The sequence below is a fragment of the Alosa sapidissima genome, chromosome 2, assembly GCF_018492685.1.
Source record: "Alosa sapidissima isolate fAloSap1 chromosome 2, fAloSap1.pri, whole genome shotgun sequence".
NCBI lineage: Eukaryota > Metazoa > Chordata > Actinopteri > Clupeiformes > Clupeidae > Alosa > Alosa sapidissima.
The window spans coordinates 13,757,833-13,780,855 of record NC_055958.1 but is presented as its reverse complement, the minus strand read 5'-3'; the positions used below and the strand labels follow the sequence as shown (position 1 = coordinate 13,780,855).

At 42.2% G+C, this 23,023-nt stretch overlaps 1 protein-coding gene and 1 pseudogene across 1 annotated transcript; one reads left to right on the top strand and one right to left on the bottom strand.

Moving 5' to 3' along the window:
• The first annotated feature begins 438 nt into the window (after positions 1-438).
• LOC121695517 (aquaporin-8-like) lies at positions 439-3,684 on the top strand. The gene is made up of 5 exons (XM_042076431.1): positions 439-821; positions 1,257-1,383; positions 1,558-1,775; positions 2,715-2,849; positions 3,227-3,684. The coding sequence occupies exons 1-5, from the start codon at positions 568-570 to the stop codon at positions 3,285-3,287; spliced, it is 795 nt and encodes a 264-aa protein (XP_041932365.1). The 5' UTR covers positions 439-567; the 3' UTR covers positions 3,288-3,684.
• An 8,740-nt stretch (positions 3,685-12,424) lies between these two features.
• On the bottom strand, positions 12,425-21,654 carry LOC121695054 (annotated as a pseudogene).
• Between the last annotated feature and the right edge of the window lie 1,369 nt (positions 21,655-23,023).

Genomic DNA, 23,023 nt, shown 5'->3' with positions numbered 1-23,023 from the left:
CTAACTTGTGGGGTAGAAGATGGCGAGGTCACGTTTCCCTGTGTTCTTCTGTGCCTGTGTTCTTCCGTGAATATGATCCCCTAAATAGCATGCTCATTGTGTACATAGAAGCAGTCATTCTCAAAAAATATGTTCAGCCGTAGCCTACTGGTTAGCACGGACCTGTAACTGGAGGGTTGCCGGTTCGAACCCCGACCAGTAGGCACGGCTGAAGTGCCCTTGAGCAAGGCACCTAACCCCTCACTGCTCCCCGAGCGCCGCTGTTGATGCAGGCAGCTCACTGCGCTGGGATTAGTGTGTGCTTCACCTCACTGTGTGCTGTGTGTGTTTCACTAATTCACAGATTGGGATAAATGCAGAGACTAAATTTCCCTCACGGAATCAAAAGAGTATATATACTTATACTTATATACCATACTAAAAAAATAGCCCAAACTAACACGTTGCATACGTTTGTTCAGTACCGTTATACAACCAAGGTACGTATTTCTCAGGTATGCATTATTCTCACTCACGTATCTTTTTTAGTACTTAACAACGTGTGCGGTCATCTCCCTCCTCGACACCATGGCTTCGCTCTCAGCTGGTAAAGAGGTGCATGAGGTCTCGGAGGTCAAGCCTAGGGCCAAGATAATGTGGGGCCGCACGCACTACGACCGCTACCTGCTCCCGTGCGTCGCCGAGTTCTTCGGCACGGCACTTTTCGTCTTCTCGGGCTGCGCCTCAGTAATCGAGAACTCTGCAGGCACGGGTCGCCTGCAGCCCGCTGTGGCACACGGCCTGGCACTCTCCATCTCCATCGCAATCACGGCCGGAATCAGGTGCGTGAAGAGGGGGGATTGTGTTTGTGATGTTAAATGCTCACTGGTGTCTGCTGTCTGCACACTTTCCCAATTACAGATGAACAGGTTTGCAAACTGCTCATCCACAAGGTTCCAAGAAGAGACTCTTCAATCTTATACTCATTTCTAGGAATGCATTTTACTTTGCCCCTGGTTGTTTATACGTTTCAGCACCATCAGTTACTGGCAGAAAAGGCTGCATTAAGTCAAACAGCATAGTTAATGTAGGGATGGGACCAGGGGCTTTTAACAACTTAACATAATACATCTACCCTGCATATACCTGACATTTGTTGGTAGTTTAGACATATCTGCCTTACTAACATCTGGTTGTCAATGTGTCTCTATTCAACTTGAATGTATTGACTGGTATTGATGAAGCAATATGACCTCTGACCTCTGTTGCTCTCCTAGTGGCGGCCACATGAACCCTGCTGTGACCTTAGGGGTCACTGTGGCAGGCGGCCTGAAGCTCATCATGCTCTTCCCCTATTGGGCAGCTCAGTTCTGTGGAGCCATAGTGGGCGCCGGCTTTGCCAGGGTAAGACCTTTACTGCAGAGGAACACTGCCTACAGTCAGTCAGAAACACATAGTCTTTTCAGATAGATTGAACGCATACTCTCTCGAAAGAGCACCTGTTTTAAGTAAATATTGCCATAAGATGACTAGCGCTTTGATCTTATTTTTCTACTGTGGTGATTCTTATTTAAACAGGCTGTGGCCTCCTCGCACGAGAGCTTTGTGAATGCGTCTGGCGGAGCCTTTGATGCCATTAAGGCCGATCATCAGGTGGGCGTAGCTCTGCTTGCGGAGGGGATCATGACGTTCTTCCTGGTGCTGTCGGTGTGCCTGAGTGCAGTGAACCGTCAGAGCAAAACGCCCCTCGCCCCCTTCTGCATCGGCCTCACACTCTGCGTCGGCATCCTGGGAGCGTGAGTATATGTGTGTTTCCATCTGTGTGTGTGTGTATGTGTGTGTGTCTCCATCTGTGTTTGTCTGTGTGTGTGTGTGTGTGTGTCCGTCTGTGTGTTTGTCTGTGTGTGTGTGTGTGTGTGTGTGTGCCCGTCTGTGTGTTTCTTTGTGTGTGTGTGTGTGTGTGCTTGTTAATATGGGTGGCTGCAGGTGTGCGTCTAGATTCAGGTGTTCAGTCTGTGCAGTACATTTGTGTCGTTATGGGTATGGGTGGGGTCAACTGAATGTTTGTGTGTGTGTGTGTTTGTGTGATCATTCATGGCCGATAGTGTGTATGATCTGTGCACACGTGTGTTCATGTTTGTCTTGGTCTGTGTACCGTAAGTCTTTCTGAGGGTGTGATGCTTCTGTGAGCTGTACAACCAGGATGAGGACAAGACATCTGTCTGAAACAAGGCACCTCGCAATCCTAGTCAGAAAAACTCCAGAACAATACATTCCCACATAACTGTCTTCTGCCCTCTCCCTCTCTCTTTCTGCCCTCTTCCTCTCCCTCTCTCTTTCTGCCCTCTCCCTCTCTCTTTCTGCCCTCTCCCTCTCTCCCTCTCTCTTTCTGCCCTCTCCCTCTCTCTTTCTGTTTTTCTCACTCTCTCTTTCTGCCCTATCCCTCTCTCTTTCTGTTTTTCTCACTCTCTCTTTCTGCCCTCTCCCTCTCTCTTTCTGTTTTTCTCACTCTCTCTGTCGGCCTTTTTCTCACTATCTGTGTACATCTTTTTTTTTCTTCCTTTCTTTTTTTTCTATTTCTTTATGTCCTTCCCTCTCTCTCCCCTATCCCTTTCTTTTCCTCTCTCCTTATATCTCTCATGCCCTTTTTCCCCCCTCTTTCTCTCCTGCCCCTTTCTCACTCCCTCTCCTCTCAACCTCACCTGTCCTCTCTGTCCCTCTCTCTGTCTCTGCAGTGGGGCGGTCTCTGGTGGCTGTCTGAATCCGGCCCGAGCCTTCGGTCCAGCCGTGGTGGCTAAGCACTGGCCCTACCACTGGGTCTACTGGGTTGGCCCTCTGGCTGCTGGGCTGCTGGTCGGCATTGTGCTCAGGTACGACCTTTGACCTTTGACCTTTGTCCTTTCCTAGCTCAATCCTAAAAAATGAGCTTATAAGTGGCCAGGTGCTGATGCATTGCATCAGACATTGGTACATGAAAATACAGAAAGGAACAGCTTGTAAAGGACAAGCTGTAATTATTTCTTAATAATGGCTAATATACTGACTGAGAACTGGTCAGGAACATTATAATACACATGATCACATGATCAATGGCAAGAAATTGAGTTCCCAGTCCCAGACCTTGTATAATGAATGGATATTCATGAAATTAAAGTCATGTTTTTGTGAGCTGCCCTTGCCATTTCTGTGGCTCTGAAAATAGAAAGGTTCGCTAAATAAAAGGTTCTTGTTCGTTGTCTTTTGACAGGACTTTGTTGGGTGACCCCCGCACAAGACTGACCTTCAGAAAGAGAGAGCCTTCTTCCTGAACAAAACCTATCGTTTGACTCAGTCTTCATCCCATTCAATTGAACTCATTATTTTGAAATTTGCTATCATATGAAAGGTGCAAGGCATATGAAAGGTTCAGGTACACTTGAGAGTTTGTACTGTATGTAATCACATGTTGAAACAGTTGATACACGCAAAAAAAGGGGGAAATACATGTAAATAGTAAGTATGAATGTACCAGTAGGTGGAATATTTAGCTATGTTTACGGTGTTGTTAGTTTATTTGTTTGTTTGGAAATGTATTTGTTTCTCAGAAGATTACTGTGTACATTACTAGATTATTTATGCTCTTAACTAAAATGTGGATGGCTCTAATATTGTTCAATGACTAACTTTTTCTTTAATCTATTAGCAATATTAAATCTTAATCATTGTTGCCTATGTTTACAGAAGCCTTGAAAACCTCTATATTTTCCATAAATAGATAAATCAGTTTTTTCCTGAATCCATTCTTTGGGCAGAGTGCATTATCCAAACATGATAATTTTATAGAAACATTCAGAAACTAACAGCTGTTTGCTAGCATCCAGAGGCAGTAATAAAAAGATCTCACTGACTTGTCACTTCGAAGGTAAGGATGATGAGTCCAGAAAGCTTTAGCCTACCTATTCAGAAATGAGCGCCTTGGTCGCTCTCCAAGGTACTGTCCATGTGTGGCATGGAAAAGTACTGACGCAACTCTTTTCGAAGTAGATGTAACAATGACGTGATGAATACATTTGTCTACACACGCACAGCCATAACCTCGTCGGTATATTTTGGTGCTGTATAAATTATATACATTTCAGTTGTAATTGTAACATATTCCACCTTTATTGGGGCGCATGTTCGGTATCATGTTCGGTTAGTATCTGCAGATGTTCATGTTCCTCGGTTTCACGATAGCTGAACAGAATTAAATCACGTCCCTTTTATGTTGTCCCGCCAGTGGAAGAGTGATGACGGCAATAGGCAATCAAGGATGCAACTTTTCATGGTACAGGTTGCAAGTCAATGTAGGCTAATGGACTGAATGTATTTTCACAAATAGGCTAAAAATATACACAATTACCCACATGAAACATTTGTTTATGTTTAATCCACATTAAACAAAAGATTCCCACTTATATTTAGCAAGCCTATTTACTATAAATAAAGTAAACTGACAAAACGTCTTCCTATTTTTAGAAATGTGTGTGTGTGTGAGAGAGAGAGAGATCGAGATCAGAGTTGGAAACAGCTTTTTCACTTTCCCCCCTAAAGGAGTTGGTGCGGTCCTGGGCTTCTGAACTGATTCATTTTTCGTCTGTCAGTCATCCGCTGTCCCCAAGAACATCAATTTGGCGTATAATTTTACAGCAACAATCAGAGATACAAAATGAGCTGGAACGGCGCAGAGGGGAATAGCACGTAATTGCCACGCGCCAGGAACAAGGGAGTCCGCTTTTGCAGGTATCGCGGGACGGGGCTTTTTCTAAAGTGCAGGTGCGTGCGTGTTTGATCAGAATGTGGCCCGGAGGAACCGTGAACGGAACGGAGCATGTGTTCGGATAACAAAAAATGAATTTGCCCTCCCTGCTTGTCAAGGGCGCGGGAAGGGGGGTGCTGCAGCACCCCCTGCTGGCAGAAGATATATTTAAAAAAATATATTATATATATTTTAAAATAATTACTAATTCACTGTCTGACATTATTTATATTTTTGTATGTGAAATGATGAGTCAAATAGCAAAAAAGGGTTATGGATAGGTTCGAATATAGGCTACTAAAAATGAACAGTTATAGAGATCAACGTGAACGTGAGTCCGTTACTGTAAGAACCGTAGCATGGTTTCATCTATGTGATAGCGATCAAGTGTGTAGGCCTACGGTTGATATAGGCCTACATATTCTATGCGATTAACATGTTCAAAAAAACCATGAATAAGCTGAAAGAAACTTTAATTGTGTTTTACAGTTTTGCAAAAATAATAAATGCATAGGTAGTGAAATCATTTCACTATCCTAGTCGCTATGATAGAAAGTATTAGGACACATACTTGCTGTGGAGACGACACACTTTAGGCTATTCAGAAATTATTTGCGAGATCATTGCAGCCTGATTATTAGCCTATATTTAAAGCCTAACATCTCTGGTGTGGTTTTGACGATCAGAAAATAAATTTTCCTTAGCTACTGAAATACGCTAACGATGTCAAGTGCGCTTCTGTGGGGTTAGGGTGGGCGCATTGGACTCGGAGTGCTGTCTCTATGATGATGCGGTATGACACCAACCTGCATTGACTAAGAAGATAGCAAATAATAAATAGCCTATAATTGAAATAAATGCATGTTGACAGAAAAAGGCATTCTAAAGCTTTGAATAACATTGTAGGCTAACGATTACAGAAATGACTTACTCGACAGATAGTTGTCCATCAGGCATGCCAGGTATGGAACGCTTTTTCCAGTTTACCTTATCACACCGGGAAAAAAAAGTCGACCACTGCTGGATGCAGCATGGCTACGAAGTGCTCGTTTGCTGCGACACATGATAATTCCTCTTCGGGTTGATTGTCCCTAGCCATGGATGGCAAGACCTGGTCCCACTCCGTACAACACAGGCACTCAGTCTCCGTAGGCATGGATTGAAAAGCCCCGCAATTGCACCACCTGTTCAGCCACATTCGATTGCCTTTCTCTTTCCAAGAGCTCTTCTTCTGTATATTCCAGTTCAAACATATAGGGCTGTGGATCTACATCTGCACCAAAGTAAATATCTTCTGGATCGTCTAGCTCAAAAGTCACCATGGCTGAAAACAACACTCGTTCACTGTGCAAGCCTGGAGGCAGGTAATCACCTTGGTTGTATTGCCGGAAAATATATCCCACGGGAACTATTTTCAGGTGCTGCGTGATATTACTGTGTACATGGTACGTTCGCAACGTTCCTTGATTGTTATGCCAGATTATTACACGGCTCTTCAGAGTGCTGCAGAACGTTCCATTCACATGAATGGGCCTTCCCAACGTTCGGGCCTATGTTAAATCTACATAAATCACCGGCAAAGCATTTAATGACCGCTGTCAATGGCAACGGGTTTTGTGCTTCTGATTAATGTCTTTCATATCACTACGCAAGGACTGGAACTTCATTCAAACGTGAAAGCAGACGGTTGATCAGCTGTGTTCTAAAGAATGTTTGATTTAAGTTCAGCAGCGTGTGTTGCGAACTATTTGTTTCTCAGCAAATGCCACGATGAACGGTAACAAATAGGCTAGGTTATGTAGGCTAAAGTCATATCGTGGGGAGTTCATTATTTCGTTTTGGCAAGTAGCCGTATAATAAGCGGGATAATGTATAGAACGCCGATCATTACTGTGAAAATAAGTCCCTTCAGGGCGGAACAAGACCCCTCCACTGCGCGTCGGGGTCCGGTTCGCTCTGTCGGGACTTATTTTCCCAGTAATGACCGGCGTTCTATACATTATCCCTTACATGAGAGTGTAGTTCCATGTCAAATCCACCTAGAAAATCGTTTCATTTTCCGTTAGTCTTATTGCACTTTCTAACTTGAGAAGAGACAAATTTTAAATGGGAAAAATTCCGGAAATCGTAGTCAAGTTAAGTGTGATGCTAGCGGCGAGAATGGTATGGACTAATCCGATTCAATGATCTATGCTAAGCTGCCTAAAAATTGTATCGCTGTATCCACAGAACGGCTGGATGAACGGGAGAAAGATAAAAAAAAATTTTACTCGAGGTGATGTGGAAAATTAGCTTAATTCCCCAAATGGTGGAATATCCCTTTAAGCATTACAGTTAATAGTTATGTAAGGGATATCGGCCACCGAGGTGTCCTGTTATATGGAATTAATGGACGAGGGCAAGGGGCAAAGAACTCTCCGACGCGCAGCGTGGTCCATTAATTCCGTATAACAGGACACCTCGGAAGCTGACTAGTTCGGCTTGTTGTACAACTTTCGTTGGCCCTATAACAGCGATAGCATGGACAGTCAGTTAGCTTATTTACAGCCATTGTTGCGAAGCCTGCCTCCAGGCTCACCTGTTGTCGTCCTACTATCGTTGTTATAGTTATTATTCATAACCATTGATATGGAACGGCGATTAAACTTTTTTTACCAGATCTACTTCATAGGTCTCGTTATCCAGAATTAAGAGCCACCCTGCCAGACAATCAGAAAAGAGTATTTCTTCTCTCCGGGTGATAATACCCTATAAACATCTAGGCCTACAGTACACAAATTCATGTGCAGGCCTACGTGATTTGTTTTTTTGGTTACACTTTACTTGACAGTATCGACATAAGAGTGACACTGTCATGAATGTGTCATAAACAAGTCATAAACATTTAGGACATAACGCTTTTGTTATTAAGTGACATTCGTTTTTTGTCATAACAAGTTAGGGTTAGAGCAGGGGTGGGCAAACTTTTTGGCTCAAGGGCCACACTGGGTTTTGAAAATTGGCCGGCGGGCCGCACAACAACCACCCCCCCACCCCCCACGACACACACATAAAAAAAATACATTTTTTATAGCCTATAATTTAGTATGACAAAATATTTCTTTTAAAATATTAATTGCTTAAAATACTGCTAATTTTATGCTGTTTAACAAATGTATAAATTGTGCACTGTCGCTTTAATTCACGTTTATTTCTCAATGATCTTCTGCCTGCTACGGTATGGCCCTCTTACACTTTTTAAATGGTCAGTAGTGGGAACTACTGCTGCCTTCATGATTTCCTTTTAAAAGTTTCTTATAAGAAAGAGATATCAATTATCAACAATGACAAGCCAGCTGGAACCTGCGGCTCTCTCTCCCTCTCGTGAGTGCAGACGCGTTCCCAATAAATGGATCGCATGTTCATGTTAGACCTGCTGCAAAGGAGATAACTAAGAGTTAACTTAGTTTAACATGATGTTATCTCTATTTAACATGATGTTTTGACATTGACATTGTAAACGTTCTCTAAGGAGAGTGAAAAGCAGTTTGCAGTAAAGCTAACCAACGTCGTCTCTATCGCAGGAAAAAAATAGCGAGCAGCCTGATAACCAAATGAAATGCTCAGCGGGCCGGATGAAAGTGCTTGGCGGGCCGGATCCGGCCCGCGGGCCGCAGTTTGCCCACCCCTGGGTTAGAGGTTAGGATTAGAGTTAGGCGTTTTTTTTGGGGGGGGGGGGGGTTAGGAACATGGGGGCCCATCTGGACTGCCAGGGGCCCAGGATCTCGTGCTACACCCCTGCTCATGCTTATTATGTTAATGCTGTCAAATTCTCATGGCCATTCAATCAGAAAACATGGAACCGGCTAGTGGTTGCCCAGCAACATTCCTCAAACGGTTAACCTGTGTTTGTCTTTTTCTCCAAGTGTAAGGGTGACAGGGAGAGTCCCTCGGGTCTGGTGAAGGTTAACATCAACAACTGTCCCTGTGTGTAACAATCTACACTTCACAAAATCTTAATCTCTCACAAAAGCTATCTAGCTCAGTCGGCTCTTCGTGGCCGTCAAGGACCACCTGGCTCAAAGCAGACCTGACATAAAATGGGGGAGACCACACACCATAGCATTCAATAATTGAATTTATTTACATAAAACTCTGCATTCTTATAATCCAGCCCATTAACTCCCAGGCACCACCCCTGCACTCAGCACCCTGCAGGAGACAGACGGGCAGTACATAGAATAAAAAGGGCGGAGCCCCAAGAAGAGTCAACAGGGTCGTAACAGTGGCCTAAAGGACTTGATTGGCCATTTCCTTCCACAATCCGCTTTGAATGACAGTTTATGGGTGGAGCTAGTTGTCATTCGCAAATGCACTGCCTGCGTTAGCATTAGTGAGCAAGACTCATAGCTTTCATGAACCTCTTTTACAAACAGCCACAACATGGCTCACCCTTCTACTTCACTATTTGTTTAAAGGGACACCAACGGCAACGTTTTCGTGTTAATTAATCATCTTCCTAAGTCGGTATATGGATAAATTACTCATTACAGGGCGAATGAAGACTCTCTCGCCCGCCCCTACAGCCTGTAGGAAGAATATCCTGCTTGCAAGTTCGGTGTATCTTAACCGCGACCTTCAGTCTCGCAAAGTCTCAGACATCGCGAGAAGCAGGATCAGTTTACATCCAGCATTCCCCGCGACAGACGCAGGCTAACGAAACCCGGCTAGTGATTGTTACAAACGTGTATATAATGGCAGAGCCGATGAAGAAGCAGCGAAAACCCTTGACGGAAGATAAAAATAAAAGTAAAAGAGCTTCAGACCGAGCGAGGGTTCACACACGTATCGACACGTACAGACTCTAGGGGGAGCTTCGTAGTGAAAAAGCACTCAGGCTTGCCAGGTGTCCCTTTAATGATACACTTTGGTAAGAATAGTGTTGTCACGATACCAAAATTATGACTTCGATACGATACCTGCCATAAATATCACGATGCTCGATACTGAAACGATACTACGGCGAAACCGAACTACGGTTCAGTTCAGTTCAGATATCTTTATTAGTCCCCGAGGGGCAATTCGGTTTACAGCCAACCCATCCATTAAGGGGTTAAAAGTTAAAGAGTGCATTAGCATACCCTGTATAAATGTATGCAATGTTAAGAAAAATAAAATCCTAAGATATCTGGAAAAGAAAGGACTCATACCTCCTCCAAGTGTATTGAGTCATTTGTGTTGAATTCGGTGCACTTTTGTAGTGTGCAGGTCAATTCTGGGTTCTAAACTTCCTACATAATTATTATTTTTATAGTCCATAAAATAGTAGGCCTACTTTGTGTGATGAAGTCCTTTATTTTTTGTTATAGTTAATTTACATTGTGTTGTGTTTTGCCAATAAAGTAGCTTTAAATAGCCAAACTAGGCTAGATCAAGATCAGTGTTGAAATTACTGCATGCAAATCACTGAATGCTATGCAGAGGGGCCTAATCTTTAGGCCATCTGATGTACAGTATAGGCTTCCCTAGGCCTTCCCGTGTTCATGGGATTTCTTTGACAGTTGCAAAGGGAAAAATGTGAGGATAGTCTTCTTTGCGCCCAGTGTACAAGTACGACGTTCCAACCACTCAGGTCTTCGTCAGATAAGCCTACACCATTACCTGTTGCAATATGTCTGTGTGCAGTCCTCTGGCGTGAACATTGCGCTTTCATCACGTTAGCACCCTATGATTACAGCTCGTTATGTCTCGTCAAAATGAGTACAGCTCGTTATGTTTCGTCAAAATTCATTGATGAAGGAAGGTTCGCTTTATCCCAGAGAACCATACTCGTTTCACTTAGGCTAGACTAAAACAGAAGAGAAGAACTTTGCACTAACCATGTAGTCGTGTTTTCTATAGCATATTCGTTAACCTGTCGTTCTTTGAACAAAAATCTTGGGATATGTCTGCGAGGTGTTTAGCCAAGTTTCATGCGTAGCCTACTGCTTTTAAATGACTTTGAAACATATTTCACAAACAGGCCTCTGTGTACCTGATGGCTTGCCTTCACTATTCGCGATGTATCCGAAATAGTTGCAGATTTCACTTCACCTTTTGTTTTATCCACAAGGCCGAGGACGGTCGGCTAAGAACTACTGTATGTTGACGTTGGCTGCGCACTCACTCACTCACTCAGAGCTGCCTGCTTGACACGCCCACTTGCCTAGATGCGTGCAAGGAGCAGTGAGAGCAGCAGTTCACGCAGACACAGAACGTTAATTTTAATAAAGTATCGATTCTAAAAACGTCGGAAATCGTATCGTTTTTTGCGTGAAGGCATCGTGATACCTTTTTCGTATCGATACACCGTGCAACACTAGGTAAGAACTAAGAACACTGCACTACGTTAAGCTGCAGTACTTTAAAAATCATCCACACACTAACAGTTTCACAATCGGACTATGCACATACAGTACAAAAAAAAATGAAATGTGTAGTAAAAAATACTGGCTATATTAGCCCATATGCACAACCCCTCCCTCCCTCCCCCAGCCTGACCTGGATTTAGTATCTTATATTGTCCATATTATTCATGTGGATTTGTTATTTTATCATCCTGTTTATGTTGTAAGTGTATGTTGTGATGTCTTCTTGTGATGCTACTGGGATCTTGAATTTCCTCTTGGGTATCAATAAAGTATATATCTATCTATATTTTCAGTGATGGTCCCTATACCGGTCCCTAAAGGATGGTTTGTGTGTTCTTCCTACATCTCATGCTAAGCTATTTCGTTGCTCTGATTGGTTAGGTCTATCCAATTGAGTGCAGAGGCATTCCCCCCCTGTATCGGTTGAAACTAGGGATGTAACGATTACCGGTATAATGGTAAACCGTGATAACAATGTTGACGATAATAATTACCGTTTTCATTTCAAACATCATGATTATCACTGTTGATTGCCACAGTGTGGAAACCGTGTGTTTAATCCTTCCCAGCTTCATCCGAGCCTGCTTTTGACATACAGTAGGCCTGGTACAATGGAACAAAACTGGTACCCTACTGATTCTGTTGTCTAGTTGATGGTTTTAACTACGATTCGGATTAGGCTACACCTGATTTTAAAAGGTGGAACTTTTTCACCGCAAAATGTGCACTGTATCATGTAGCCACTCTGCGTCTTTTTATGTTCGCGTCCACATTAAATCCATTCCACTCACGTTATCAGGAGAATATAGTAGCCTAAAGTTTTATTTTGAACATTACTTTGGTCTCACTCATTGCATCCAAATAACAGAAATAGCAAACTCCAAGTTATGGTAGGGTAAGTTAAGCTATAAGCACATAGCCAATTAAACATGAAGAAAAAAGTGAACGGGACACTTTTTGAAACTATTTCAGCTTGTGTAGGCCTATCAGGGCTTTCTGAACATATTGAACACACTTTTAGAAATACCGTGATAATACCGAAAACCGTGATCATTTTGGTCACTATAACCGTGAGTTTAAATGTTCATACCGTTACATCCCTAGTTGAAACACGCCCCATAATTACGTCCCAATTGAGCAGTATCAGACTCATATTCTGACTAGAATTTGAGTATGACAACGTCAGGCTAATGTCAAACCGTATATCACAATAAACAGCAGACCTTACAGCATATGAGGATATAAAGCTCTGTACAATAAGCGCTTCACGAGTGAGCCAGTTTTGAAATTGTCATGATTGTCAAGTCATTTAATTTGTATAGCACATTTAAACAAACAACAGTTGACCCAAAGTGCTTTACAGGTAGAGCAGGGAAGACAGAAACAATATGCCTTGAAGATACATAAATATACAATAAATGTATAATGTATAAATTTGGAATTGGTTGTCCAGCATACAGCAAATATGTATGCCATTACTGAAACAGATGGTACAGTATTAATGCCTCAGAAAGCTGATATTTGCAACTGTATCAACTTTCTCAATTACTTGAACTGACCTTACTGCTTTGGGGTTTGGGTGACTTTTCCATTTTCCTTCTAATAAAATCAAACGGTTCCTTGAATTGCTTTGATGTAATCCACAGCTCTCTGTCTGGCCTCATCAATGTTTTGCATCTCCATCAGTTTTTCTACCTTCTCATTGTCTCCGATTTCATGCAGCTTCTCAATCAGAAAGTCCAGGTGCACAAGCGTGAACACAGAGTCTTTCTCAAGGGCAATCTCCTGCAGCCTCCGGATGCTCTGATAGGCCTCCTGCACTAACCTGCATTTTTCACTGTTGCATTCTGCCAACATTTCCTCAGCTTTTCTCAGTGTTTCCTTATAACTTTTGCTCTTTTCAGTTTCCTTGTCAAACATTTTCTTCAGGTCTTCATTGGTTCTAGTCACCTTCCTGGTCTTTGCTATGCATCTCCATCCCTCTTTCACATGTTTGCTGTAATGACATCTCTTAGTGCACACAGTGCAGTGGTTGTTCTTCATCACTTCACAAATGTGGAGAGACGGAGCCATCCAGCAGCCAGGCCAATGGCAGGTCTCCTCACAGACTTTACAGGACGTGGCTTGAGCATTGAAATGTCCCCACATTTTTTCCAATGGTGTTAAACTGTATCCAGGTGTAAAGCCCTGCACTTGGACCTTTATTTTGTATGGCTCATCAACTTCATATTCAAACTTTTCACATGATTTCAGCTTTTCCTTGTTCTCTTCAATAGCTGCTTCAGTTTGTCTCATCTCTTGCTGTTTCAGCTCGATCCACTCAATTCGCTGCTTTAGATTGTCAACACAAGCAAACAAGCGCACTCACTCTCTCAGGACATCTTTAGTGAGTTCCATGCTTTTCCTTTCTTTTTGATCTAAAAAGGAATACATATTTTCAATGCTCTCAACCCCACGGTCCCAGGCATGTTTAGCAACATCTTTATTTCCTCCAAATACCTCTAGCTGACAGTTGTCAAACAGAAAGTAGACAGGCTCATTCTCCATTGTTCTTGCACATGGAACGTTTGCTTCTTCTATGGCCTGCAGTGGATTTGTTGGATAGTTGCCATTTGAGTGTGTGATGAGCAACACAATGTTGTCTTTGATGTCTTTGCCAAAAAGGGACAGAACTCCATTGAAGATGTAATGTTGTGTAGACGAAAGACGATTCATAGATGCTTTCAGAACAAGACATATGGCATCCACTTCCTGCACTCCATCTTCCGATTTAAACAAGTTAAACAGGTTTTCAGTGATTAGCTGGTCATACAGGGGTCCTCGAGAATCCCCATAGCCTGGGGTGTCAATGATGGTGAGGGATACTGGGCTCTCTTCCTCAAAAATATCATAAACTGTTACAGCTTCTGTTTGGGAATCTGTTTGTTTCTTGTTTTCGTCCTCTTCAGAAATCTTAAACCACATCTCATCATCAAATTTCACACCCAGGACATGGTTTACTAGAGTGTTGATGAGGGTGGTCTTCCCTGTCCCTGTTTCTCCTACTATTATGATGATTCTATTATTTTTGCTGTTGTCTCTTTCTCCAAATGTCCATCTTGCAACAGTTTCATTCAGCACATTTTTTTCTGTTGCAAGAACATAGATGTTTCGGGGATGATCTTTAATGAGACGAGCATTCTCCTGAAGTTTTTTCAGTCTTTCATTCTGTCCTGCAACATACATATATAATATTAAGGGTCAGTGCATACATGTTCAATGTTTTCTTTGTAAATTATATTACCCTAAGATGTACAAGGATAAATATTTACTCAATAAACCATCATTAACTCTGTATTTAGCCCTTTTTTCCTCACAGAAGTATTAACACTCAAATTCAGTATGTAATTTTGTGATTGCAACAGCCAATTATGATCAATGAATATCGGCCAAATAGCAGAGATTTTCCTTTTCTGATCATTTGTTGTTCAGTTGTAGTTTTGTTGTTCAAATAACTAATCACAGACTCACATGCACACACAGAGAGAGAGAGAGAGAGAGAGAGAGAGAGAGAGAGAGAGAGAGAGAGAGAGAGAGAGAGAGAGAGAGAGAGAAAGAGAGAGAGTGAGAGAGAGAGACCCACACAGGACTGACAGACAGGACATTATCCTATCCACAAGAGGATATACTCTCTGAAGAGCTAGGTCTTCAGGAGTTTTTTGATGATAAAGAGGGATGCCCCTGCTCTGGTAAAAACTGGTAGTGCATTCCACCAGCAGGGAAGTCAGATGAGAAAAGTTTGGATTGCCCTGAGCGTATGGGTGGCAGAACCAGACAATGCTCATCTGAGGAGCGCAATGGTCGGGAGGTACATATGCCTGTACGAGGCCATTCAAGTAAGTGGGTGCAGAACCGGAGACTACTTTGTAGGCAAGAGTTAGTGATTTGAATTTTATGCGGGTGGCTATAGGTAGCTAGTGTAGAATAATGAGTAACACGGTAACATGTGCCCTTTTGGATTGGTTAAAGACCAGGCGCGCCACCGCGTTCTGGATCATCTGAAGGGGTTTTATTATGCAGGCTGGGAGACCTGTTAGGAGGGCGTTACAATAAGTCATGAGATGACTATGGCTTGTATTTGGGGTAGCATACTCAGTCAGTCAGGCCTGATTATCCGTATGTTGTAAAATGTGAAACAGCATGACCAGGCAACATGAAAAGAGAAGGCAAGGCAACGAGGCAACATGATTGGTCGGTGCAACAGACAGGGAGTCAATTTTGATGTTGACATGATATTGTATAGTAGGTTTGGCTGGGAGGACCAGCAGTTCCGTTTCTGAGAGGTTTAGCTGGAGGAGGTGTGCCTTCATCCATGTAGATATGTCTGAGAGGCAAACGTGTGCATGTCAGCACCTGTGATTAGTAGAGTTACGTGGTTGGCGGTTACAGCCGCGGATAAACTGCGGATGACGTGGCAAAAAATTATATTTTAATTAAATTCGGGTGGATGGCGGTTGAACCAATCAAATGAAAATATATATACAGTATATATACATTGTAAAATATTGTTACACACACACACACTAAAGGTAACAGGAAGTTTAAATTAAATAGCCTATGGTAGCCTACAGTACCAGCATTTTTTCCTCTCCAATGTACAATAAGAAAGTAGAATACAGTGCAAGTTGACCGAAGATTCATCTCCCATGTCGCGTCTCCTTGCATCGCCTTGGTAGGCCACTAGCAAACCTGCAAGCTATGAGCCCAGCTGTCAGTATTGGACAGTGTTGGGGTAACGAGTTACAAAGTAATGCGTCACTGTAATTTAGTTACTTTATTGGGTAAGTGTCGTAACCATTTGGCTCGGAGTGAGCACGACATGAAGGGGAGACCACACCAAAGTATATTTTAAACTAAAGTATATTTATTAACAGAGATATTTACAAAGTCAGTATGTGTAAGGCAAGGCAAAACTGTTGTGTAGGTCAGCATATGAATGTGTAGTGCAAAAGTAAAGGAACAGAGCTGCAGCCAGCCCTGCCAAGAGTGTGCTCGCGAGTGCAGTGCCAGGGCCGAACCAACTGGAGAACACTGATTTCATGCAACCTCCAATTAGGCCATCAATTAGCCACCTCGTTAAAACCTCCACAGCTCCTCCTACAGGCCAAGACAGGAACAGACAAGATCAAGCCACAACCAATATCATAGGGAGAAAGAGGCAGACCTATAGGTAAGGTCAGGTTTGCCGATGTGCGTTTTATTTAGGCTATTTATTTATCTTTGTCCCTGTGCACGGATTGGAGACGGAGTTCCCTGCTGATATTCTGGGGATACAACATAGGCTATACTAGGGCCTTTAGCTTTTAAATATCTTTGCTGCATTGGATCAGTCTCCTTTCCAGAACAGGCAAGAGCTTCCTAGCTTCGCGGCAGCACCTTGCATCGCCTATAGACCTTAAAACAACCAGCGGATGGCGGGCAGGTGCGGTTTTGAAAATTGGTCAAAAAATATTGGTGCGGTTGGATGGCGGACGGATGATTAATTTTGTGATGCGGTTTCGGATAAAACAATAGTCCATCCGTGCATCTCTAGTGATTAGTTATTTGAACAACAAAACTACAACTGAACAAGAAATTATCAGGAAAGAAGGACTTTTGCCAACTTGTTCTGATGTCTTCAGAGATGGGTTTGCTCTGCCCCTCTTTCAGGACTGTGGAAACACTAACTGTATATTCTCTCTCAATTTCCAACTTCCACTGAATACAAAGTTTGTACTGTCACATCTGCACACTACTATGTTTACCTTTTCCTGTAACAACTGAATTCCCACGATACTTCAGCATGAGACTAGAGCTAGCTTTCAGCTCCAAGTACATTTCAACAGTTTCCATGTAGTTACATAGTCATGCCCTGCCACACTTATTTCATTACTTTGTGGTAATGTCTGAAGTTCTACCATGGACTCTGTAACATTTTTGTGGAAAACATGCCTTGGTTACCTTGTTTCAAGCCATTCTAGTGTGGTATTGAAAGCCTGCATGAAGTTCTCATTAATATTCAACAAGCTAAGCTGCTTGACTCTGATTGGCTAACAGCTAGTAGGTTTTGTCCATAACATGACCGCCGTTATCAACTAATTTTAGCTTCATGGCATGAACTTAGCTTGGCTAGCGAGTGCTAGCATTGTCCCAACGTGCATAAATAAAACCTGCTAGGCTAGCAAGTTCATTAAACCTGTATAACATAGCACTTCCTTGACTTGACAATTACGTTTTACTTACAGGCACTGGTCGTAGACTGCGATGGTAGCCTGCTCCAGGCTTCAACAGCAACCTTTTTGCAAAGCCTGTGGCATTGTTCCAAAAAATAAACCGAAGCCATTTGATCCTCAAGTCTGGGTTCTTGGGGAAAATGCATTGTTGAAGTTCATAGCGCACAAGTCCGTTGACATTCAGCCATTCTTGCATAGGCCTACGAAAAACTGTCAGAGCTAAATGAATTTTGTGGGCATGGTCTCAACTGGGCGAGCTCATGAATAGTAATGAGCTCATCAATTTCACGTCAATCTGAAGAGCTTTTGCAATTGGCCTAATTTCTCCGCTTATTTCTTTTCAGTGGCTAGAGCTGACAGAGGAGTTAGCTGTTCATTTTCACATTCACGACATAGCTCAAAAACATATCTAACATGTTTCAAAAAATACAAGTAAAAACGGTTTTGTGTGGCAGGGCACCTTTAACGTTAATATGGTGATAACCATTACAGTGTGCAATTACCTATTTCTTAAATAAACTTCAAGTTTTCGTTGCGAAGCCGGCATGAGCTCGACAACAGACTTAAAGTATCGTGGGAATTCAGTTGTCGCCGGAAAAGGTAAACAGAGTAGTATGCAGATGTAACAGTAGAATTTAAATGGTTACTTCACAGTTAATGAGTTGATTACACATCGTTTTGTCACATAAGGACCCTATTCATGTTGCACATAACTTTTAATGACATTTTGAATCCATTAAGAGGGAAAAAATCAAATTTAGTGGATGCCCACAGACCTAGCATTGTAGCGCACTGGGAGCAGTGGCCGTTAGCTGCAGCTATTCCAGTTTGGCAGCACCAATTTTGGTAATTTTTCCCCCTATCGACAGTATTCGCCGACGTCTAGTGATCAAGATCCATGTAAAAATCGGCCGGATTTTTCCTTTAACTTACAAAATATTTAACAGTTGTCAACTAGGGTTATAAATCACAACAACCTGTCAATTCTATTTTTAATATTTATGCAGAAACCAAACCTGTTTGCACAGTTGCAGCCACACGTGGACTCTGTCTGCCGTCATCCATGAGGGTGGCCACAGTAAATCTGTACTCCTGTGCTGGAATGAGCTCCTGGACATGTAGTTTCAGGTCCTGCACTTCCAGATGCTCTTTGATTCCTTCACCGGTCCATGAGACCCTGAATCTGTGGGGTCTTGTCAGTCCCTCAGAAGGTCCCCAGCACATACACACAGAGTCTGGCTTCACTGAGGTGAACTCAATGGGCCCAGGAGGAGGAACAGCTGAGGATGAATTCAATGTAATGAACAATGTAATTAATCAACCTTTTCTGTAAATGGAAAACTGTAATAATGTATGTGTGATTGTTGATCTCTTCCTATAATGACTGTGAGGCATGATTGTGGTCAGGGTGGAGGTGAATGAATAAGCACTATACGCTTTGTTAATTTGCTATTTAGTACCTGCTGCATGACTATACTCACCTGTCTTCTTTTCCATCTCTGATTTGTTCATTTGCATTTTCTAAGGATACAAGAGTGCAGGAGTTATGTGGTCATTTTCTTTGATATTACATTTTCTTTTTGAAGTCACAATGACACTGTACATGACAAACACACCAACCTGATGTTCTCCCAGTTCTGTTATGTCATGTCCAGTGTGTTCAACTGCCAGACATAACACACATATTGCAGTCTGGTCAGTCCTGCAGTACAGCTCCAGCTCTCTGTGGTGTCGTGAACACAGCCTCTGCTCCAGTTCTTCAGTGGCCTCCACCAGCTTGTGTATCAGCAGTGCTTGGGCTGTGTAATGTGGCCTAACATGGATCTCACAGAAGGAGGCCATGCAGGTCACACAGGACTTGAAAGCCCTCTTTGGGCAAACGGCACAGAGGACACCTCCAGGTTCTGTAGTGTGTGGACTGTAAGAGCTAGAATATATAAATGTGTATATTTATCTAACCAAAGTTTAATATGGAGATGTTATAGCCTTAGCAGTATATTTTAGCCTGTGCCCATCAACCTCATCATTTGATACGGTCTTGCTTTTTAATGAATATAACAAAGAAAATAGTTAGGTCCCAGAAGAATCATGATCTCTGAAATCTCTATATCTTTCTGATAGACATAGTTCAAAGTATTTTTGAAAGTGGGTCAAAAGGGAAACCTAAACATATTTACCAAACATACCTAGAAGCAACAGGAGTGGAATCCTCTGACAGCTCACATGCTGAAAATCTACTGCTCAGAGAGTCTGGTTTGTCCAAATCGATCCTAGTGACAAAATGGAGATAAAACTAAATTAAATGAATCAGTGGCATGTGCAGAAGATAAAGCTAAATTAATTTATCAAATAAATACTCAAGCAAGTTATTATATGTGGTCTAATATGAATACCTAATGCCTTTATGTCCTGTAAATGTAAAAAATCCTGGGCAATCCATTGACTGGTCACTCTTCATGGAGATTACACTGAGCACTGGTGAGTGTCTGCCATGATGCCTGGAATATAGACTGCATCATTATAGAAACGTTATCATATCAACAGTCTATAGTAATGGAATTTTTGCAAATATTATGTGTCTTTAAATTAATGTACCAAAGAAATATCCCTGTTGGGATCACATTCCTTGATGAATTTTGAGTCTATTTCACTCACCTTTCTTCACCAGGACCCACTCTTTCACCTACATCATCATCTGTTGAAGGAACTTCCCAATCATCATCTACAGGAGCTCCCATTTCAGATTTGTTTTCCCCACGCTCTAAATATTCATGGAGTCTTGTGGTGGGATTCTCTGCATTCACCTCTCCGAAGTTTCTCTCTTTGGCCAAAGCAACTTCATCTTGATCCTCATATTGAAGAGGCCTCTTTGCCATACTGACGCCAAAGTCTTTCCAGTTAGGGTGATTCATACTGAAAGCATAGCGAGACCATAATGGAATGATTGAAATAAGTTTGTGAGTGTGTGTGTGTGTGTGTTCGTGCGTGAGGAGGATGAAGGTGTGATGTGGATGTAGAGCACTTGTTAATGAAAACTGTTCATGAGATCCATTGACATTTTTAATGCACATTTGTAAATGAACTCTTCTGTGATCGAAAAATAAAAAGATGTAAGAGAGAAATAAGTTTGTGAAATTTCTAAAACAAAGACAGAAGGAATTCTCATCAATTCACAATTCATGAATCTATCCTTGTATGCAAATTAGCTGGTACATTTGCATGCATATTAACTTTCACAAAACAATGAATGCACCTAATACATATCTAGACTAATCTGGTAAAATAATATCAATAATTTCCTTGATATGATTTTCTTATAAAGAGGAACTCATTGATTGACAATAAACATTTAGAGTTTTCTCATTTGCATGTAGGCTATCTGCAATATTACATGAAAACAAAAAAACATAATTGTGCACGAAGACATATCGCTCTGTCTACATACAGTCAAATTATTGACACTTCTCTGAGATATATTCATATTCGCTAATTTATTCAAATAACATGCAAATCATTAACTATGCACGATACAACAATGTCCCAACCAGAAATGGATTCCACGCGAATATGATCATTTGAGAAAAGTTTGGTAGTAACCTGACCCCAACCAGATCGTTGTAGATTTTGCCCTGTCTAGCCTACACATAGTGGGGTAGTAGGCGTGTGGGTGAAGTGCCCAAGGTCGTAAGGGAAGCGAAAACTGGAGAACATGTCCCATCTCTTTTCACTGTGTAGTAGTGTTTGCTGAAATTTCCGTGTTTTTCTTAAGCCACTACCAATCAGATTTCAGATGTGGAGATTTCGAATCTACAGTAGGCCTAGCCTTGAGCTATCCCGTTCTGCTATGGTTCTGCAGTTTATGACGTGACTTCTGTTTCAATAAACTGTATTACACCAAAGGGTTAGTCTAACTACTCGCAGAGTAGTTAAGGTTATTATATGTGGATTGCAATTATGTCTTATTATCTCCGTGTTGCTATGCTATGCTAGGCCTAACTTTATTGGCACAGCTGATCAAATTACACAACGTGATAAATTCGATAGTCGATCTTGTTGTGATTATATGAATTCCTTGAATTTATCTGATTTAAGTAAAAAACAAACAAATATCTTACCCCGATCAAAATATCGAATTTCCTTTGCCCAGGGCCTCCAAGTTGCTAAAACCGCCCCTGCACATTTTACATGGCAAAATCGTCCTTCCTAGAAACTGACAGGCTACTTGGTGACTCTAGTGAGCCTACTCTACCCTACTTTTTAAGCGACCTGTAGTTCCAGCAGAGGGAAGCACTGACCGCTCTTTGGTCAGATCTCACCTCTGGCAATGTGAGAGCAATAGTTTTGACCAGAGGGGTAGAGAAAACAGAGTGGCGACACCCATAGACACCATGGAAAAAGATGACAATGCTTTTTCATGCCAGTTTCCAGGTTATGGACGTTCTGGAGCTGAGGACGGCCAATCACTTGGTAAAAATACTACAAAGCAGGCCAGTCCACCACAGGTATATATTTAAGACAAATGCATTTTTTTTGGTCCAGTTCCTGTCTCTCAGGGACTGATGGGTTGCTGGCTGGACCCCAGGCCCCCACCATATGTCTTCTGACATAAATATCCTGAAGAGTTCAATAGCACAGCCTATGAGAACATAGAATACACAGAGAGCTATATTGAGTGCTGTACACTGGAAACCTAAAGCAATGCAATCACACTGTAAGTCTAGATAGATAGATAGATAGATAGATAGATATAGACAGATAGATATATACTTTATTGATCCCCAGGGGAAATTCTTACAGACCCAGTGCCCAGTGAGGTGCCCAAGACTCAGGGTAGGAAGGAGATCAGATCTCTCTCTTTTCCACCGACAGAGACCCGGCTCCGTTCTAGTTCACTTTACCCTCCAGATGATGAACCGCGGTCCTCCATCTGCATACCCGCAGGCCTTGCTGCCTGACACACTTTTCTTTTTTCTTGTCTATTTCCTTTTCTTCTTCTGTTTTTCTTCTGACAGAAATGTCCTGAAGTAAGGATGTTGGCATAGCCTATAGAGAAGGCCTATTGATAGTAAACATACACAGAGATACTGTATACTTTAACACTAGAACTGCCCAGAATTTTTGAAACTACTAGAATTTCATTTTTCAGCGGTTATTTTGACCATTGGAATTTAAACTCAAAATTTTACCAGCAGAACTATTTTTTTTTTTTTTTTTTTAAGATAGTAATTCGAAATGACCCATCACAGCCTTTCTAGTGTGAAACTTAACCAATGCACACTGTTAAGTCTAACAGACCTGCCTAAGTACTCAAGGTGCCTAAGATGCAGGGAAGGAGATGATGATTAGGCCACTTCCACCGAGAGCCAGCTCTGTTCTGTTCACTTCACTCCTCCTGTGTGCTCGCAGGCCCTGCTGCCTGACACACTTTCCTTTTTCCTTCTCTATTCTCTCACTCTCTGGTGTTGTTCTTCCTCCGTGGATGGATGAACTCACTGTTTGTTCTCAGGGGCAGGGGAGGAAACCCCTCAGCTCCACCCAGAGCTCTCCGTGTTTGTTCTTCCAGAGCAAACAGGAAACGTCTGCAGCCTCGGCACGGGACCTGGAGGAGCTGGCGGGGGTCGGAGCAG